The following is a 21,376-nucleotide window of genomic DNA, read 5'->3' on the forward strand; positions in this document are numbered from 1 at the left end:
AGAATGACAGCTGTCAAACTAATTTCATTAGTGATGGAAAATTACTGATCACCGACCAAATCGATTTTATCAGTTATTTCATGCAATCGTAAAACTCTGTTTCTGAAAATTGATATAAAAACGCAAAAACATGCCTATTATAGTGTGTTTAACACAATTATTCACAAAAAATTAGACATTTATACTTTTTTCATGAACAACATCAAATTCATTATTTTTTTATTCGATCAATTTACATTGATCAATTTGTCCCATCTCTAACGTTTTTGCAAAATTATGTAACCTTGTAAGAACGTCGTTAATAATTAGGTTTATTTTAGTTTAAAGTTGATTTTATATATTAATGTTAATTTATGTTTCAAGCATTGAAAGTATTGAAAAAATACATTAACACGCCAGATACAAATGATTTTTCGTGTGTCAATATAAATAACTCCTTTGACGTTACTACAAAGTTATGTCGTCACTTTTTCTGACAACTGTCATGTTACATTTTAAGTACTATAGGTAACTTTAAAAACAGCAATGTTTAAAAACGATATGTTACATTTTAAGTACTATAGGTAGCTTTAAAAACAGCATTTGTGAGTTACCCACTAAAAAAATTTGTTTTATCCTACTCCATGAATGCTACAAAAAGACATGTCATTCATTCAAATCATCATAATATGATTTTGATGAATCACAACTTGCCTATTTGTACCATTCATGGAAGAGGATAGTAATGCGCGTTTTTAGTAGGTAATTTAAAAATGTTGATTTTAAAGTTACCTAGTCCTAGTAATTACCCCACGATATCTGGGCCAGGAATCCTTGAGCAATGGCTCGATATCATGAAAGTGTAATACTCTCCAATGGCAAGAGTATTTGCCTCTTAAACATGGTTTCACTGATGTGAAATATTTTCTCCGAGCGATCAGGTTTAGCTGCCCGACTGCTCTTCCTAGCAGCGTGGCCAGAAGCAGGTTGGTTCTGGAAGTCTATCTAGCATTCAATGCCGCCGCTTTTAATAAAATTATTTACTGCCTTAAATAGTATTATTTAATTGAGCACAACTAGCACTTGCATAATTAAATGCAAAATTCGCTTTTTAATGTACAAATGGCGAGATGTTTTTTTTATGTATCATGTCTATACATTCTGAAAGATGTTAAAGATTATTTACACAAAAGCGTTAGATATACTGCCGTCATAAGAAAGAAGGACGCATCTAACATTTTTTTTCGAAAATGAGTTAAATACATATTCGGAATCAGGAAAAAAATACGCATCTACTAAAAATACACCTATCTTCCTAAAATAACCACAACCCTATTATTTTCACTAATAAATGAAACTAAACTGCAAAAATCCTTGAAGATTACTAAATATAAAAGGCTGTTCTGACTTATATAATTATAAAAGACTGATTAAAATACTTATTTTTTCTTCTATTCCGTTTTTAAAAACATCTGAAATGAATGTACATACTCGTTTTCAATTGAATTTAAGATCTGCTGGTAATTACGAAGCTAATTGATTATTAGGTCGGCGTTACTATTTTGAAAAGCAGTAAATGGCCAGTAACGTCTATTTTATTTAATTGAGTAGAATCAATTGGCATATTAACACTAAAAAAGAAGAACGTTTACTTAATTACTCAATAAAAAGGGCGTTTCTAGCCAGAAACGTCTTTTCGTGGCAGTATAACATATTTTCTTGTTTTTTTTTACTAAATAAAAGATGAAAATGTTAATTTTTAAATATATAACGTAATTTTTTTTTAAATTTATATAAATATTCCGTTAGGGCAAACCACAATACACACTGTCGCATAATAATATATTTACTTTTTGTAGTATTTTTCACACAGCAAATTTTTCAATCTCCGAGTCACAAAATATAGTATCTGCGTTTTTGGTTTTATGAAGAAACGTCCTTCTTTCTTGTGACGGCAGTATAGGAAAAGTCCATTTGATCTTGCGCATGTGCCAGATCAGACAGACATATAAAAATGGTATGTCTAGTTTAAGACCGGCCAACCCTAATTATTGTTCCTCCATATGTATGTAGACAAAAGACACAGAGTTTTTATTTATTAAGTTACATACCTATGTGGTGAGAATTTGAAAAAAAGGTAACCCTGTATACAATCAAACCACTCGAGCGCTGTTTGATTGCATGCGATAGCTTGAATTATCCAACATTTTTCATACATTTTTACAGGCAATACTATGGTTATGTATTTACCAATTTAATTAATAGTTATTTTTACATGCATATCGTCAGTATACTGATAAAACCCTCGAAATGTATTACTGTCTATATATTTGAATGTTTGACTCAAAAAAAGTATTTTCCGGTCTTACTTATTTTTATTTTGACATGAGACCTACTCATGAAACCACCTAAGTTCCTTTAAATTGTTTCAATTGATAAGATTTAGAAAAAAATCTGGTAAATGGAATTAATGTTTTTCACCAGGAAACATTAAGAAAAGAATTAACTTTAAAACTAAACATCTGAGGCTTCAGAGGATTTTATCAGTAGTTGAAAAAGATAAAGAAATTTCACGTTTCTGCACTTTTAAATTGTTTTCTCAAATTTTCTCATTTAGAGGGTTTATCGGTATACTGTCGTTATAAGTCAAGAGGCAGTTATTTGCAAAAGTCAAATTTCACTTTGCAGTATATATGAACATTTTACAAATTAAAAAAACTGTAAATAATCATAAGTGTGTCATATCTACACTGAGTTTACTTATGAATCCCTATATATTGTGTTATTGCTTAAAAAACTCGTACTGAAATAATTTTTGTACTGCTCCTTGCTGTATATCACATGGTTAGAAATTCCTTGTAGAACATTACCTCATAATATTTAACTCATTATGTGTTTTTTTACAAAAAAATAAATGTGTTATTATTTTTTTTATTTATGACACTAACGGTAGTAAATATGTAATAGAACTAATTCATACTTGAACAGGTTGTATGAAGTCGTGTTGAGTTATGGAGCAGGTTGCCTAATGGTCACATTCGCGCAAGTGGATGGAAGAGTACCGTGTCATCTTCAGGACCCTCTTAAAGCTGTTATTGTCATCTTGTCATTGCTCTATTACTTCTTTCTCTGCAAAAAAAGTAAGCATTTTACTATTTATTTTTTAACTTATCTAAAGGTTCAAACCCCTTATATTTTAATAAATGATCAATAAATATAATTGGCATTAGCATTTTATAATAATATATCATGATAATTACGAACTGAATGCCGATTCCACCGATAAAATTAACTATTTATATTTTACAAATTTGTAAAATTTTGTCCTAACGTAAAACAAAAATGAAACCCGATAAAACTAAAATACGGTGTATTATAAATGTAAAATTAATATAAACAATAGTCATATAATATATTAGTATAATACTAATAAACCGAATAAATAATAATGTTAAATCAAGACGTATTATTATTCATCATCATCATCATTCCCTTTCCGCACCCAATGGTGCATAAGGCACTGCATTGGTTCACCAATCGCAGCGTATCTTGATCATTTTTGTTACATTAAGGTAAGATGATCAGTCTTACGCTTCAGGTACCAGCCAGGGACTATGAAATATTCAAGTGTGAAAACACCATTTTTAATAAATATTTCATATCAACCATGTCGGGAATCGAACCCTGGACCTCTTGCATGGTAGACAAACAACTTATTAATTAAGTATTTTTTTTTTTAAAGTAAGAAAATTTAGAAAATCCCGCATATTTGGTATGGATATTAAATTTAAATCGATGCATAATGAAGTGTAGTAGTCAGCGCGTTTACCTACCATGCAAGAGGTCTCGGGTCCGATTCCCATCATGGTTGACATGAAATATTTATTTAAATAGGTGTTTTTACACAATAATATTTCATGGTCCCTGGACTGGCACCTGAAGCGTAAGACTGATCATCTAACCGTCATTTAACATAAATGATCACGTAACACTGCCATTGATTTACCAATTCAGTTCCCTTTGCACTATTAGGTGCGGAAAGGAAAGGATGATGATGAAGGGTCTTTTTAATAATTTTAAACTTTTTTTAACAAACCCCATTTATTATTTTCAACATTAATTCTGTCTTATTTATCCATTAAAATTATAATTAATTTACAGGGTGCCCTTTATGTGTCTCTATCTGGATCCCTACTTGCTACTGTGTTTTGCTACGTAGCACTGCGATTAATATACCAATTAAGTGCCCTATGCACCATTAGGTGCGGAAAGGGAATGATGATGATGATGATAATGTTTTTTTTTTTTTTAATTTGTAAGATTCCACACGGTAGACTAAAGGGCGTTTTACATTGGTCATAAAATGGTACAAGATATTGTGCAAGTTCTTGCTCAGTTTTTTTAACAATAATTATTGTGCCAAATTTTGGGGCATTTTAAGCATGAGCAGTACGTAGTGTTCGACGCCATTACAGACTACGGGCTGTTTGACATTTGACAGCTCGCAAACCGAGCTATTTAGCAACGACGCCGTTACTAAACTAACAATATATTATTATTTATGAGATCAACAACCAACTTAAGGCTCTAAATCAACATGGATTGTGAACATTTGCTTCTAGCAGTTTTTTGCAGTATCTGCAGTCTGCAGTCTACCCAAAATGTTCTTCTTAAAAAATGCCGAAAAAAGATTTGATCTAAGCTATTTTATTTATTTTCTTAACGATTATTTATTGAAGGCATAACTTACATTGGATTTAAGAAAAATTATAGTTTTTTTAAAAATTATTTTAATAACTTTCCTCTTCAATTCATTATCTTCAAAATCATTGGAACATATTTTGGAAACCAATTTTGGAAGATTGGAAAATTGAAGTTGACAGATGACAGTTAACAAAATAACAGTGGAATGCGCGCGCAGATATTGGCTTAAATATTAGTTGAAAAATAGGACGTGTTATATGTTTTTGGAATTTGACCACATATTTTATCCAATTCACATCACATCCGTCTGTGTGTATGGACGAGTATATGGAGATATATAAATAAACATATATGTTAGTTTGCCTCAGCACGGGTCTTATATTTAAAAAATAATAATAATAAAAAATAATGAAAAATAAAAGAATAATTGTGCATTTACGACACAATATTTACTGGACCGAATTCTACGCAAGATCTTGTACCATTTACTGACCAATATGAAACGGGCTCATGTTTGAAGTTTGATTTTCTTTCATACGCATATTTTAACTAATGTGATTAAGTGCCATATTTGATGCTGTCGGTGGTTTAACTTTACAACCTAATTAGAGAGTGCACTAGTTTGACATAGGAGGCATCACTACAAAAATTAGGCACCATGCAGTTAAAACAATTCATCTCCCTTTTCTGTACCAAATAGTGCATACGGTTTTGTTGGTTGGAATCAGTTTTGGCAAACCTCGAATTCAAACAAGGGAATCGATACAAAAATGTACAAAATTTCATCCGACGCTCTCCCTGGTATCGTGCCTACAAATTGTCGAGGAGAATCGTCCCCAATATTATCAGGCTGAGGATTGGCCACTGTTTTGTGTATAAACATTTGTTTGAAATCAAGATTGTGGAGTGTTTCGGTGCGAGTGCGGGTTTGACGAGGAATGCATAGACCACACGTTGTTCAAATGCTCCATTATATCATATCGCACTTGTCTTGTCAGCCCTATCCCCAGGGGTGATATTCCAAACGCTCTCGCGGCCGTAGAAAACACTTTTATCTCGCGTTTTCTATGGCCTCGAGAACGGTTCAGAGTAGCACCGCAGAAGTAGTTTTACACTTGTCCAAATTTATTGTTTTACATTATGTACATTTTTAAACTGAAATATAATTAGATATTTTTAAAACGTTTAAATAGCATAAATCATCCTTGTTAGGATGGGTTGCCTTAACCCTTTTTTTTAAAGTGCACACGGCACTTTGTTGGTATGATTTGACTGTAGACTTTCCATTTGAAATATCAGGATGTAATAATATATGTGTACCAATACTGTATTCGGCATAATCATTCCCTCATAACCACCTAATGGTGCATAGAGAACTGCATTGATACTCCTTACACTTAGATGCCAGTTCAGGGACTGAAATATTATAGTGAAAAACTCACCCCAAAATGTCACCCTTGCTGGAAGTCAAGCCCGTAACCTTATGCATGGTAGGCAAACCACTTCACCACAGGACGTACCTGCCTCATGGTTAGCGCGTTTGCTAGCCACGCACATAGTCTTGGGTTGAATTCCCGTCAAGGTTGAAATAAAAAATACCTAGTTTTTAAAACTGTGAATATTTTGTTAATTATCTCTGTTTATTAAATAAGTCTTCTTTGTTTATTCTCTAATGTAAAATCATTTCAAAAAAGTATATTGTTAAGTGCCCTCGGCACGGGTAACCCTAGTGAGGACACATTATTTTTATTATTAATTATAGTTTGTAAGAGAAAAATATGAATAAATAAAATTTAAAAAAAACATTGATTAAAATGTGTTTTCTCACTGTCATATATTATAGTACCCGGACTGGATCTGGGCGAAGATTACTATGGGAAGTTAACGTAGTTATCGTCTGTTATAGATTATTTATCTGCTGACTTATCATTGTAATATAAGCCCTGGACGCCGCGACGATTACAATGGGAAGTTAACAAAATTATCTTCGACTGTCTATAAAGAAAATCGATATTTGTGTACGAAAATTAATATATTTGCATGAACATTTAAAGTATCTTCATCGGCAACCTATAATTGAATATGCTTAAAATAAAAAAATGTATACAAATTCTGCTTTTTATCCAGAAAACTTAATTTTACTTTGTAGATAAATGTTAACTTCCTATTGTAATCGGGCCCTGAAACACGCAACTGATTATCTTGTACTTATGCAACACATGATCAATATACTGTAATTATCGGTGCACCAATTTGCCCTATACACCATTGGGTGCTGATAATAAATATTAACTTAATAATTGCATTTTTAAAAATTTATACACTTAATTTACATAATAATTTCAGTGCTCGGTTTGCGTAAGTTATTCGCAGCATCAGTTATGGCTGTAGGGCTATTTATTGCCGCAGATTATGGATTATGTGACCAGTTCAAGTGTCGAGGAGCTGAATCTAGAGTCGGTAAGTTAACAAGAGTTTAAATATTTTATGTATTGTTTGTTTCGTACAATGAGAAGCTCTACGGGAAATTAGATTTAAAAAATATTTTCTTACGCGCGGTAAATTAGAGCGCTAAATTGTATGGCGAAGTTTCTTAAAAATGTACAATTATTTAAAATTTAAAATGAACAACTCTGAACGACGTTTTCTTCAGAATCAACCAATGTTAGAGTGTTGTGATAGATTTGCGGTGTACGGGAAGCCAATTCACTAATAACCAGAACTCACCGAAGAGAAATTGTGATGTCACATGCAGAGTAATTTTAAAATTACAAAACGTTAAAAAATCATAAAAATCAATACGATAAACGTATATGTTTTTTTTTTATTTTTTATTTTGGCTTAGTTTTATAGTCTATTAACAAGTAAATATATTTTATAAAAAAACACTAAACTTCCTCATTACATTGATGTTATTAATATACATTTATCTTTGTACTTGTACAATATTTAGATTTTTTCTTTTTAAAGTGCCACCTTCACTACACTTCAGTCAGGACATATTCTTTTTTTTATTTACATTTTTTAAAACTATCAAAACGGATTTTTTCAAACTCTTATTTTTTCCATTCCAGAAATTCCATTTATGACTTTAGTCTAAAACTTAGCTATTACCTAGAGGTACCCGAAATTAATGTAATTTATAGTGTCATCCATTTTTGACGGTCGGTTGCGCTTTGAGCTTCAACCGCGCTAGTTGTTAGTTGCGTTTGCGTTTATTTTAAGTACATACTTTCTAGTAATCGAATTTATTTAATAAAGTTCGAATTCCATAATCCAATTTATAATTAATAAATTTGAACCGAGTGAAGAATTTGTACGAAATTTGATGCTATCTCATTTTTTTAAGAAAGAAAAAGCAACGGATGCCACTAAAAACATTTCTGATGTATTGGGGGATATTTTGGACGTTTGCTAGAGTCAGAGATGGTTTTTGAAATTTCGATTTGAAGAATATTCATAGAAGTGGAAGACACACTAAAGTGGATGAAGTTTTAATGGATACTGGAATTGAAAACAATCCAACTCATTATATTGAAAAAGAATGTTGAAAAAATCGGCAAAGTGTGGAGACAGGGTAAATGGATATCACATGAGCTAAATGACGAGCACCTCGCCCGCTCGCTGGCCGCCTACGGCAAAAATCACCAAAGTCTCGGATGGAATACTGTTAGACAACCACCATACTCTCCGGACATTGCTCTTTCGGACTACCGCCTATTTCGTTAGATGCAACATTTCTTAGAAGAAAAAAAAACACAATTACCGTGATGATGTGAAAAAGGGCATAATTGAATATTTCGAGTCAAAGATCGTGAATTTTTTTTTTGAAAAGGCATTAAAATGTTAGCAGATAGATGGAAGAAGGTCGTAGAGAATGAAGGAAAATATAAATTGCAATTAAACTTGTAAAATTATGATAATACGAATATTTGAGTTTTTTATTTTAAAAACGACGTTAATTTCGGGTACCTCTATTATTATCATACATAAGCATTTAGGGTGGCACGATCAAGTTAACGAAGTTAGTCGTAAACTTTACAGCAGTCTGCACTTGCTTAAAAGATTGCCGAAATTCTTGCCTAAATTATTAAACCAGCATTAGTTCAGAGCTTATTTCTATGTATGTTACCCAGATGTTGATTCTGAACTGCGTGATAAGTTTGAACGATTGCAGAATGTCTGTAAATGTTGTATCTTTAATCTTTGCAAAGTCAACCACTTAATCGAATACAGCACGCTACTACACTGGCTCAGTATCAGGCATAGAAGAAACATTCAGATTCTATCCCTTCATCGCAATATTTTAAATAATCTCACTCAGCAAGTTTGTTGTTTATTTAAGGAATTCTCTACTACTCTATTTACAATTTAATTATTTTCACTGGAAATAGAACCCAAAACCCTCGTGAAAATGTCAAGATTCATAGGCATTAAAAAATATATTTTTTTGCTGTTTTACCTTCCAAATATATTATTAACATACATGAAATTTCTCTTTTGTGGCCCCATGAGTGTTCAATGTCCTGGATTAACATATTAAAGTCTCTAAAACAAAAGCCATTTTCAGGAGAATTGTACAAATTTGGATTTTGTCTAAGGAAAGAGACCATTGCAGGAGACTGCTGAGAGATATTGCATATATTTATATACCTACTATTAAGCGTGTTGTCCAGATGTGTATTGAAATACGTGTTTATGGAATAATGTTCTATTATAATAATGTGTATGTTTCTACTTTCCATTATGTTACATCCCAACTCAACAGAGGGCTCTTGGTCTTATAGAGTTAGGAATACGTTTTTTTTTGTAATATATGTATCTGTATGAATAAAATAAAATAATTTTAAAAAATGTACTATAAATCAAACTTTTTAGTTATGATAGTTGAATGAGAAAATAATAGATAACATACCCATGTTTGCTCCATTATTTACAGAAAGCAGTTGGCAGTCTCGAGTTGGATGGACTATAGTGTATTTGATTGGTTTAGGACTGTTCACGTTGCACTTTGCTTTGACTGAGGAACATGTTATACAACGGCCTGCTGTAAGTGCAATCAACTACATAATACAGATCAAACTATGGCCTTAATTCTCCAATGACCCGTCTTTGTCGTATTGTTAACTCGATACAAGATCTGGACCCTTTGGTTTAAGTTTACAACGACGAATCGGGTTGTGGTCCCATGGCTAGTGTTGCGGACTCACGGATCAGAGGCACTCTACCCCAACTTGATTTCCATTTTTTATTAGTGAGTTATTTACAACTCGTTGAAAATGGTCACCAAAATTTAAATATTTGGGTAAATTATAAGAACGAAAATACTTCTTTTTCTTTTAAAAAAAAATAATACATTAACCGAGGCGTTTTAGTTGATATTTTTATTAGTCATTTACTAAGGAGTTTTCTATAAAAAAAACGGAAAATTTAAATATTATCAAATTTAAATAGGTACTGAGAATAATTTTACCGTGCCGTAAACGGCCGTAATCTAAAGATTAAGATGATATTTATTTATTTTATTGGGTAAACAAACAGTATGTACACAAATATTGACAATTTCTCTGTATATTAGTGTAGGACACTTATGATATGTGTGAAATTGGCTATTTTCCGTTGAGTATCACGCGGCTGGTTTGTTTATTTGGAAATTCTTGTAATAATGAACAGACTTTAGGTAGGGTAAGATTGTAAACTAAATTAATCTCCATTTTAGAATGGGCAAGTTATGTTAGATGAAGAGTAACTTAACCAGAGAAAACTCCATGTTGATGTCAAAATTCTCGAGTATTACATACAGGGTGTTCTTTAAACCCTGTCACATCCGAAATCACGATGATCAGTATGGACAAGAAGACATATTAGCATATTTAAAAAAATATTTAGAACAAAGAATTTTTTTTTAAATAAAATATTTGAAAATTTATCCTTTCCTTTTCAAATAAAAAAAATCATATTTAAAAATAAATATATACGAACGTTTATAATTCATGTCATTAATTGTAGTGCTTCACACTTATAGATTACGCCGACAGGGTATAGTCTAACCTTATAACCGAATTGCACAGTTTAAACCCGCGCTGGGCCAGCGGTGCGCAAGACATCGGACCCTCCCAAATAATTATTACTGATATACTTATTCAATATTGATTTATTTAATTATTAACGGACATTTTCCATGTATACAATTTATAGGGTTTAAATATTACAATGAAAGAATAGTTTTAAACATTAATAAAAAAAAAGAAAAGAAGCATTGACAAACATAAGGGACATCGAAACAAGATTTAATAAAAAAAAATATTTTTAAAAAACGTTTAAAGCCCCATACGAAAGCTCCACAAATAATTAATTTCCAACAAATCTTACAATTCCAATATAAAAAATGTGATGAAAATAAAGTCAAATACTAAATAATTTAATTTTTCAATAAAACATCTTAAATAATTGTTTTTTTTTAAATATTTTACTATATAAAACTAGTTAGAAACAATATAAATAGATTGATAACACCAGTTCTAAACTTCAAACCTCAATATCCGAAAATTACATTTTTGTTCATTTGCGACTGACCTAAGATATGTGCAAGTAGTAAATAATTATGAAATCAAAATAAAATACCTAGAAAATAATAGTATATCGTTTTCTTGGTGGTATGAAGAATGGAGTCACAATATCACAGTTTTGAGAAAAAATATTTATAAGTTGACTGGTCAACAGAACACACCTTTCCGTGGTAGAAACAAAATTTATTTAGGCTTGGTTCATTAAACATTCAGAAGATTTATTTACCGGATAAATAAAAGAAAATGTTATGAAAAAACTTTGTTACAGAAGAGATATTAGATATTTTTCACTTGGGTTATTAGCCTCGTGGTGTAATAGTCAGCGCGTTCGCCTACCGTGCAAGAGGTTTCGGGTTTGATTCCCGACATGTTTGATGTGAAATATTTATTTTAAAAGGTGTTTTTACACTAGAATATTTCAAAGCCCCTGGACTGGTAGCTGAAGCGTAAGACTTACTTTCAAGTAACAAAAATGATCAAGAGACACTGCGATTGGTGTACCGATGCAGTGCCCTATGCACGATTTGGTGCGGAAAGGGAATGAACTAAAATTTCTTTTTTTCAAGATTAATTTTGTCTTATTTATGAATTAAAATGATAATTAATTTTCAGGGTGCCCTTTACGTGTCTCTTTCCGGATCCCTACTTGCTACTGTGTCTAGAATAGTCTCACGGGAGGAAGCGGGAGATGAATTGTATAGAAGAAGTGTGGACCTAAGTGTAACTTCAAGTATACCGATGGATTCAAATGGTAAGCAATAATAATTTGAAATTGTGTTTAAAAACATTTTATTCAGAATACAATATGTCATGATTATAAAAATACAATTTTTGTGGGATAAAAAAACAAAACTGATGTTATTTTAGTGATAAAAAAAACGTTACGTTTTTAACACTATGAGCAAAACAAGTTGCTTTCGAAAACTTTAGTTCATGCTACCCATTTTAATGTAAATGTAACTATTACTAAAAATAAAATATGAATTATACGTAATTTAGTTACAGACATAATCAAATTTACAAAATAATAGAATCATTAAAATTAATAGAAAATAAAATATAAACACAATTAAAATTTGGTTAATAAAGTATAAATTAAAGTAAAAAATAATGTAAAAAAAATAACAGTTTGTAATAAATCAAATGATAAAAGATTGTTTTATTAACAAAACTAATTTAGATTCAGTAATAAAAACAATTATTCACCAAAGTAATTGCAACAAAACTAACTGCAATCTAACATTTTTAGTACTGGATACAACAAATAAAATTAAATATCTTGGTGCATACATAGACCAAATCTCAAAATGGAAAGAGCATATTGGTGATCTAGTTAAACGTGTTAGAAAACGTATACACATATATTTATTAGATTAAATAATATTTTATGAATCAATCATTTAAACATTGCATATTACTCAATTGTACAATCGTTATGACAATATGGTGATGTTGGATGGGGTGGTGCATATTATAATATATTAAACCCTCTTAAAATAGTACAAAGATCAATAATCAAAGTAATTTTAAAGAAACCTTCATTTGAAATAATTTCGACGTTTGCATTTTGATTACAGAACACATATGCCTGTCAAATATTAGAGAGAAGAATAAAAAATCAAGTATAGTGATTGTTCTATGGATTCAAGCATCAGCCTGGTTACTAATGATAACAGTGGGGATCCTGTATATGGTTGGATCAATGGCGAGAGTAATTACATATTTACATTAAATAAATAAGGAAATCGTTACAACTAATATTAATTTCACTATTTAAAGATATTTACTAATAATTATTAACGCAATGAACACGTTTCAAACCAGCCAATGACAGGCCATAAGTGCCGTAGGTGGCTAGATTTCAATATTCCCTAAAAATTCAATCGTCTTTGTTGAGATATCTCTCTATTAAATGATTTTTATTTATATATCACAACACATATATTTTGTTGCAAATTTGTAAAAAAAAAATTCAGGCATTGCTTAGAAGGTGAAATAATTTGGATAAATCTCACTTATATCAATAATGCTTTCAGCTCTGCATTTTACTTCACAAAAATCTACTATTCTAATCTAAATTAGTGAGAGCACTCTCTCCACATACCCGAAAACCGTTTAAAGACCGGGGGTCTTGTCTGTCAATAAACAATTGACTTTTTCAAATGTCAATTTCATAAACCACGATTTTTATATAATTTAACTCGACTGCTTTTATTGTCCCTTTCACTATGAGTTTGGAAAATTGCATGGAAAGCTTGTGTTGGATATTGTCATAATTCCTTACGACCATATTTTGTTTTCTGCACCACAACACAGGCCAGGAGGCCCAATTGCAGTGGTGAATTACAGCATAAAATACCCAGGCTTGAGAAAAATAACATTTTGAATTTTGTGTTCTCACCTGGAATGGAACCCGGGACCTTACGTGCGTGAGTCAAGCGTCTTAACCACTACGCCATGGAGGCCGCCACGGCAATTAAATTGCATTGGCCACCTCCGTGACTATGTTAAATTGCAATTACACAAATGGTAGCAAAAACTGTGTTTACTTGTATTCAATTCAGTGTCAAAAGAATATACAGAAGGAAGAATTGAAGAAATATAGACGTTCAAATTTAGGCAGAAAGGTAAATGTCACACAGTGTGTAATGTGATCAACTGATCATTTAACTAAACCAGCCAAGAACAGGTTTTAAGCCCTGTGAACTACTAGATTTTCACATTCCTTCTCAAAAATGTTGTCCATCCCTGTTATAATACATAAATACAGGGTGTTCTTTAAACCCTGTCACACCCGAAGCCACGATGATCAGTATGGACAAGAAGACATATTAGCATATTTAAAAAGAAATATTAAAGCAAAGAAAATTTAAAAAAAAAAAATATTTCAAAAAACAAATGGCTTCTTACTTCTGCAAGGAAAAGCGAGGGGGGCGCGGCCGCTCGGTTGACGGAGTATTAGAGTCCCCCTTCCTCGTTTCGCCCCTGCAGAAGTAAGCAATCATTTGGTTTTTTTTATATTTTATTTTTGTAAATTTTATTCATTCTAAAAAATTATTTTAATGTACCAATATGTCTGGTTGCTCATACTAATCATCGTGGTTTCGGATGTGACAGGGTTTAAAGAACATCTGTATATCAAATTTGAAAAACTCTAGTAGGTAAAATTCATTACTTGTCCACCAACATTTAGACATACTAAAAAAAATGTCATCATAAATTATATTGAATGTTTAGTTTAGCAATTGACATATGGAATTCTTTCCCAGGGTACAGAAGCCAATGAAATTTTCTGGAATAAGACTTTCCAGGGATTTGCATGTCACATTCCAGAGTGGAGTAACAGAGATAATGTTCGCCATCTTGTTAACACGTTACCAGCAGCTGCCATGGCTGTCCCGGACTACCCTAATGAATCAGAGTAAGATGCTCATTTTAACTGATAATAATGTATATTTAGTTTTTTAAATTAGTTTCTATTGGAAAACAGTAAAACATCGTTTTACGTTTTTACAATTTTTACGCCGAAATGTTCAAGTCCCATTTTTGTTCCACACATTCAATACAATGTTATTCTATTTCTGTCTTTTAGGTCAATTAAAATAAATGCAATCAAGGAGTCAGAGGTGGATTTTGGAAATGACAAAATAAAACTAAATAAACGACGATTATTAGAACATACAGATATAACTACTCCATTTTCCTAGTAAGAGAAAATTACATTATAATATTATAATATAATTAACATTGTATTATTAAAGAAAAATATATTTAAAAAAAAACTATTTTACAAAATGATGAGCTTACCAAAAACTAAACAGTCTGTTTAGCACACCTAACTATTTATTTTTTTACAATACCAATTAATATCATTATTTAAAAACCATTCATAATTTGTTTTGTCCAATGTAATTTTTCATGGATTTGCGATTTGTTGAAAATATTTATTTGTCATCTTAACTTGAATTAAAAAAATATATATTTTAACTTTCTAGTTACGATTCTGAATTGAAAAAATACGATAATGATGAAAATTCTTCAAATGAAAACCAAATGAATCAAGAATTGCATTTAAAAAAGAAAAGTAATAATAAAAATACACAGGATTTAAATATTGAATCGAAAAATGGCCAATTAAATAATAAAAGTGAAAATGTAACTAATGATGCTCCAATTTCCCAGCTCAATTCAACAATAATTATAGGTCACAATGAAAAAAATATTACTATAAGCAAAAATGAAAACCTAACAAGAGAAAAACGTAATTCAGATGATCAACTGACAAATTCTTTAGGTTTCAAAATAATTCGACCGACAGATTCTATTTTGCAAGGTCATGTTATCACTACCAAACTTAAGCCCGGTCTTGTAGGTCATGTCATTCTTAACAAAACTAGAATTATCATAAATGGTCATGAAATAACACATAAACAAGATTTCTTTATTAGAGAACACGATCCATCAACAACAAAAGTCCACAGACAACATAGAGGACGACTGGACATGAGGTTTGTAACAACCATTAACTCAACTGTAAATAATAACACGGCCAGGCACAGATACATTCGACAATCTCCTTTCAAAAGCAATGAAAACGAAAAGGGGAGCAACAAAGGAGTCACGATAAAACTTCAATATGGTCAAAAACGATATAAGAGAAATGCTGAAACAAAACTTTACAATGACACTGTAGATGTCGAGAACTTCTTCAAAAACATCAAAGCATTCGAAAAAAATCTTATCCAGAAAAATAAAGAAAATCATCACATCAAAATAAACAATGAAGATTTTGTGAAATATGATAAAAAAGAAAACAGTTTGGTGGATATAAATGACAACCCAGAATCCAAGCAGAAAGTGATGAACTACGCTCAGACAAATGTTGTTTATACCATTACAAAGCTGGAAACAGAAGAATGTGGTTATTTGTACATTTATGGATGGTCTGTCTTCATATCTTACACAATATTTTCTATCAGCTCTATAAGATTCATGATTTTGTGTCAATCTTCTGTTTTTACCATCGCCATGATGTCTCCAGCCTTGCCTTTGAGTGGCGTGTGGTGGGCGATATTCTCGCAAAACCAAGGTATATTTAAAACATTAAAATTTCTCGCTCAAAGTCTATTATAATTTTAATGAAATCAGTCAAATGACAGGTTGACAAATCCATTTGATATTGTAAACTAACACCGGATTTATGACCCGCACAACATAGTTAGACCGGTATGATTTTATGTATTTATAGGCAGTAAACCTTATGTGGAGGTGTCTTAAGTATTGAAAGTGGGTATTATTTTTAATCAAGAACTTCTCAGTTTTGAGTATCTTATTTAGTCAAAATAATTATAAAATAGATTCAACCGACTAAAATAAAAATATATTTATTTATAAAATCACATACCTATATTATTCAATATTATTTTATTCTAATAACTGGGTACTTGTTCTAGAGTTATTCCATTATTAGTTATTAGTTCCACATAATTATGTTACACCGTTTTTCAATTACTATGTATTTTGAATTCGGTGCTGACTAATTATTTTATGGCTGTTCACCTAAATCGAATCGGGTTGTGGTCCCGTGGTAGTATTGTGGACTCACGGACAAAAGGTCCCAGGTTTGAATCCCGCTCTACCACAACTCGATTTCCATTTTTCCAGCACAAGTTGTTTACAAAATTTAGGAAACGGTCTAAAAATTAAAATATTAGAGTTAATAATAAGAACTCAAGTACTTCTGTTTTAAAAAAAAAATAATTGTATAAATTTATTTTATACATGTATATCCTGTAACGAATACCGTATTTTGCTGACGATAAGACACATTGGACCATAAGTCACACCCCAATTATTGGTTGAATTTTCAGACTAAAAAAATACGGTAATCGGCATGCGTGCATGATAAGATGTATGAATGTAGAGGAGGTGAGGTATGTATGCAAATACAGAGTGATATGGCGTTTTATCCTCCTTTTATACGACGTGATGGTTTATTTTGTGTATCCTTTTTCCCTTTAGTAGTAATATTATTATGTAATAAATCAGATTCAAAAATTAACTTTTTGTTAAATAATAATATTCTTCTTTGGAAACACCGGCAATTACCATATAAACTAAAAAGTGTTATTTAAACAAAATATGGTATAATACAGTAACGAGGTACCATTGACAATCATCACTTTTGTGGAATAAGCATTGTTTCAATTAATTTTAAAAAATAAAATTTACTAAATAGAGCTTTGCCTATAGTTTTTGTTGAATTACTCTAAAAAAAAAAACAAAATCACGTATACCCTTCTACATGGGTTCAATGAAATTCTCTCCACATAGGTTTTACTACCCATAAAAATAGTTAAATAAAGGTTAAAATTTTAAGACTTGAAAAGAATTGAGGTATCGTACGTACATTGAATTGTCAACAGCGGATATCCAGGAGTATGAAAGCGTGGTTAAGAATCTCAAGAGCCATCCATAGTATATGGCCCAGCTAATCGAATAACCTGTAGCATAACCTGTAACATGTGTATTACGAACATTTTTATTTTTCGATTCATGTTGCGTAATAATGTGGTGCCGTTTTTTAGATGGAAGTCTTACAATACAGCCTGGTTTAAGTGGGGAGTTGATTTGCGCATTACTTGGTTTACCCATCGTCACTCTAGGATTAATATTACTGTTCAAAGCACATTTAATCCAACCAGGATGCGATCACAACCATGACGATCAAATTGGTTATGCCAGGTAATTTAATCGAGTACGATACACAGACACGTCTAGTATTTTAATCCTCCCTCCCTTCACTGTACCCTTTCCCTTCCGATAGGTGATGTTTGTTTGTTGTCATTTATATTATTATCAATTTAAATTCCTTATAATTGTTCTCAACAGGTTTTTTAACCTATTATGACAAGTAAAAATTACAAAAAGCCTTTAAATACACTAAAGAGTTGCTACGATGATAAACATATTTTTAAAATTTTATAAATTTATTGCATATATAAGTATACATACAGTCGAACTTAGTTATTACGAGGAAGATGGGACTGATTGAATTTGCTCGTTGTAAGCATTACTCGTTATACCAAAGAAAGGTTTTTTTTTTAATCCAATAGCCATTGCATATTGTCATTAAGTAAACAAATAAATATACATATAGTTCATACAGATAATTCAACTCAGCGAATAGATCTTATTTATTTATTTATTTAATTTTACAATACGCCCAAGGGACATTTACAAAAAATATACAGTTAAGTACAAACATAGTGCGTAAAAATTTAAAAGATAAACAATGCTTTTTTGTATACATTTAGAAACAATAAGAAGCAGACTGCCATGCAAAATAAAAAGTGAAACTTTACATAGTAAAAAAGAAAAAAATAATTTTAAATGGATATAATAAAAGTAATTGTAAGTAACTTGTAAAGAATTCAAACAAAAAAAAAAATACATTTTCATATACTTATAAGTATAAAAAAATAAAAAAATACAGGTAACAAACAAAGAAAGTAATAATTTTATAAATACAAAACACATTAAAAGAAATAAAATAAGATTTTATATACATGTAGAAACAATAAAATTGCAAACTGCAATGCAAAATAAAAAGCGAAACTTTGCATAAAAAAAAAAAAGATTAAAAATATGAATATAAGAACAATGTTAAAATTAAAAAACAAATTGTAAATAACTTGTTAAGAATTCTAAATATATATATACACACATATATACACATATATACGTATAAAAAAATTGTTATTAACAAATTAATCTTAAAAACAAATAATGAAAATTAGTTAACAGTAAGTATATATGTGAAAATAATATAATATACGGTACACAAAAATATTTGATAAATTAATATCAGAAAGAGATAAGATAATAATAATAATAATACACATCTTATGTTGGATACCTCAAAGAATTTTTAAGAATGATCTTTATGATCCGTTTTTGTCCTATTTTTACAGGTTCAAGGATTTTTTATGGATGTTTTTAGTAGAGCCGTATAATTCAATTCTCCCAACTTTTAGAAAATAAAAAAAGTTGAATTAGTACCTAGTTACCTATAATTACACTGTTTGTTCATTTTATTTATTTATTCGTTCAAAAATTATTTATTTATATACTTCTTTATTCCATGGGACTTAAGTCCAAAGTTGAGTTGAAAGGAATAATATATCTACTAAACAATATAGCATAACAAAACGCCATAAAAAAATAACACGTAGCACATCAATATAGAAAGAACATACAAAGACAAACATTTGATTTTTTTTATTTATTTTTTTTTTGCACCACAACAGGCCAGGAGACCCAATTACAGTGGTGAATTACATCACAGAACACCCAGGCTTGAGGAAAATCACATTTTAATTTTTGTGTTCTCACCGGGAATCGAACCCGGAACCTTTCGTGTGTGAGTCAAGCGTCTTGACCACTACACCACGGAGGCCGCCATTTACATGAAATAACCAACTTAAATCATCAAGGAGTTTCCTGCTCAAATCCCTCCTACTATGGAAAATCCTGTCCAAAACCCCTGTCTTTAAAATTGGTTGTAACCATTTTTTACATGCACACTGAATTTAAAACATGATTATATACTATGTGGAACGTAACAATTGAAGATTGTTGAATTAAATCTAAATACATAGTGGCAATATCTCGCATTTCGACAATCTATTAATCGGTGGACATTAGTTGACCAAGTCCCACCCAAAATGTGTTGCAGTGTAATTTACTCTACATTTCATATTAAACCGCCAAAATACAATAACTTTTTAAATTTTAGGGCAGTAAGCAGTATGAGCACTATCAAGTTATGCACGAATGATGTCATGACTTACGAATTAACCAATGGATCCTCCTTGCAGTCCCAGGCATGAAGCAATATTTTCATGCAAACACAAACCGAAGACAAAAATAAATAAAATAGCCAACAATACTTTTTCGATCATCCATCCAGCCTAAATTAAAGCCAATTAAATATGCTTGAGTGGAACTACCGAATTTCCCGTTATTTTAATTTTAAGGATAATTTGATCGGTCATTTGAGAAACCCCATAAGTCAGTCAAATAAAACTGTTGACTTTATAATTCTGAATGAAACTGTTATATTTAGCTTGAATAAAAAAGTATCTAATAGTGTTTTATTACTTTAAAATTTTATTGTTCAATAAAACATCGTATTCTTAACGGAATTAAGTTCATTTCAAGTCAAAGTCAAATCTGCCAAAAACCTTGCTTATGGGGTTCTCACATAACTATTAAATTATTAGAATGCTCAGATGTGAAGCATGTTAATATATAGTAGAAAAGCTTGAGGCATACTCTTAAGATAGGTTATTTTTATATAAATAATATTGCATGAATGAAAAACATTATGTATTTTGATTGTAAAATGAAAACCAAGTTTAAATAAAGATTTCTTTGAAGTGATTGTGCCACATTCAATAAAATAAATGCCTTATTTCAATATATATATCATTCATTTATCATTAATTTTTAGTCAATAGATTGTACTGCTCATGTCTTTTACATTTTGGCCTCTAAATTCGGTGGGTGTCATCTCTTGGAAAAATGCTTAAATTGAATTTTTACCATTGATGACTGACAGAATGGATTTCTGAGATGAAAAAATATTACATAATAGTTGGAAGTCTTAAAAAACTGTTTTAAGAGAAGCCAACCAATGTCTCTGTTGTATGATGGTATCTGGTTTAAAAATGCGGATGTTAATCCTGATAGTGATACCGGATGCTTGCAAATAATAAGTGCAATATACGTAATTCAATTGAAGGTTTTTTGATATTTCAATGAATTTTTATCTAAGGCATTTAGAAATATTGTCATGTTTTACGACAGATAGTATCTTGTAATCAATGTAATAAGGTAAATAATATTGTCATAAGCGTAAGTTTACATTTCAAGTGTTTTACAAAATATTTTGACTGATTTTTGCGTTGATTGACATACTTACGACAATCGACAATTATTGTAATTTCCAAATGCTCGTTATACCCATATTTTTATTTAATTAAACCCACTCAAATGTTTTTTTATTTATTTAAAAATACAATATTGTGTTTATGTAGGTAAATTGTGAAGAGTTGATTTTG

At 30.7% G+C, this 21,376-nt stretch overlaps 1 protein-coding gene across 2 annotated transcripts in view; it reads left to right on the forward strand.

The window, feature by feature from the left end:
• The window catches only part of LOC148284810 (uncharacterized), a 37,738-nt gene extending 17,548 nt beyond the window's left edge, over positions 1-20,190 (forward strand). For both annotated transcript variants that reach the window (XM_088234593.1, XM_088234585.1), the window contains exons 3-12: positions 2,968-3,119; positions 7,030-7,143; positions 9,623-9,732; positions 11,865-12,003; positions 12,830-12,963; positions 14,522-14,673; positions 14,845-14,958; positions 15,248-16,341; positions 17,840-17,996; positions 20,050-20,190. In XM_088234593.1, the coding sequence (XP_088090719.1) occupies positions 2,968-3,119; positions 7,030-7,143; positions 9,623-9,732; positions 11,865-12,003; positions 12,830-12,963; positions 14,522-14,673; positions 14,845-14,958; positions 15,248-16,341; positions 17,840-17,996; positions 20,050-20,143 (2,260 nt within the window). In that variant the 3' untranslated portion in view covers positions 20,144-20,190. The remainder of the gene's footprint in view (positions 1-2,967; positions 3,120-7,029; positions 7,144-9,622; positions 9,733-11,864; positions 12,004-12,829; positions 12,964-14,521; positions 14,674-14,844; positions 14,959-15,247; positions 16,342-17,839; positions 17,997-20,049) is intronic.
• The last annotated feature ends 1,186 nt before the right edge of the window (positions 20,191-21,376 follow it).

The sequence above is a fragment of the Micrasema longulum genome, unplaced genomic scaffold, assembly GCF_059751315.1.
Source record: "Micrasema longulum isolate JH-2025_06_02 unplaced genomic scaffold, ASM5975131v1 h1tg000087l, whole genome shotgun sequence".
In the NCBI taxonomy this organism is placed as follows: Eukaryota; Metazoa; Arthropoda; class Insecta; order Trichoptera; family Brachycentridae; genus Micrasema; species Micrasema longulum.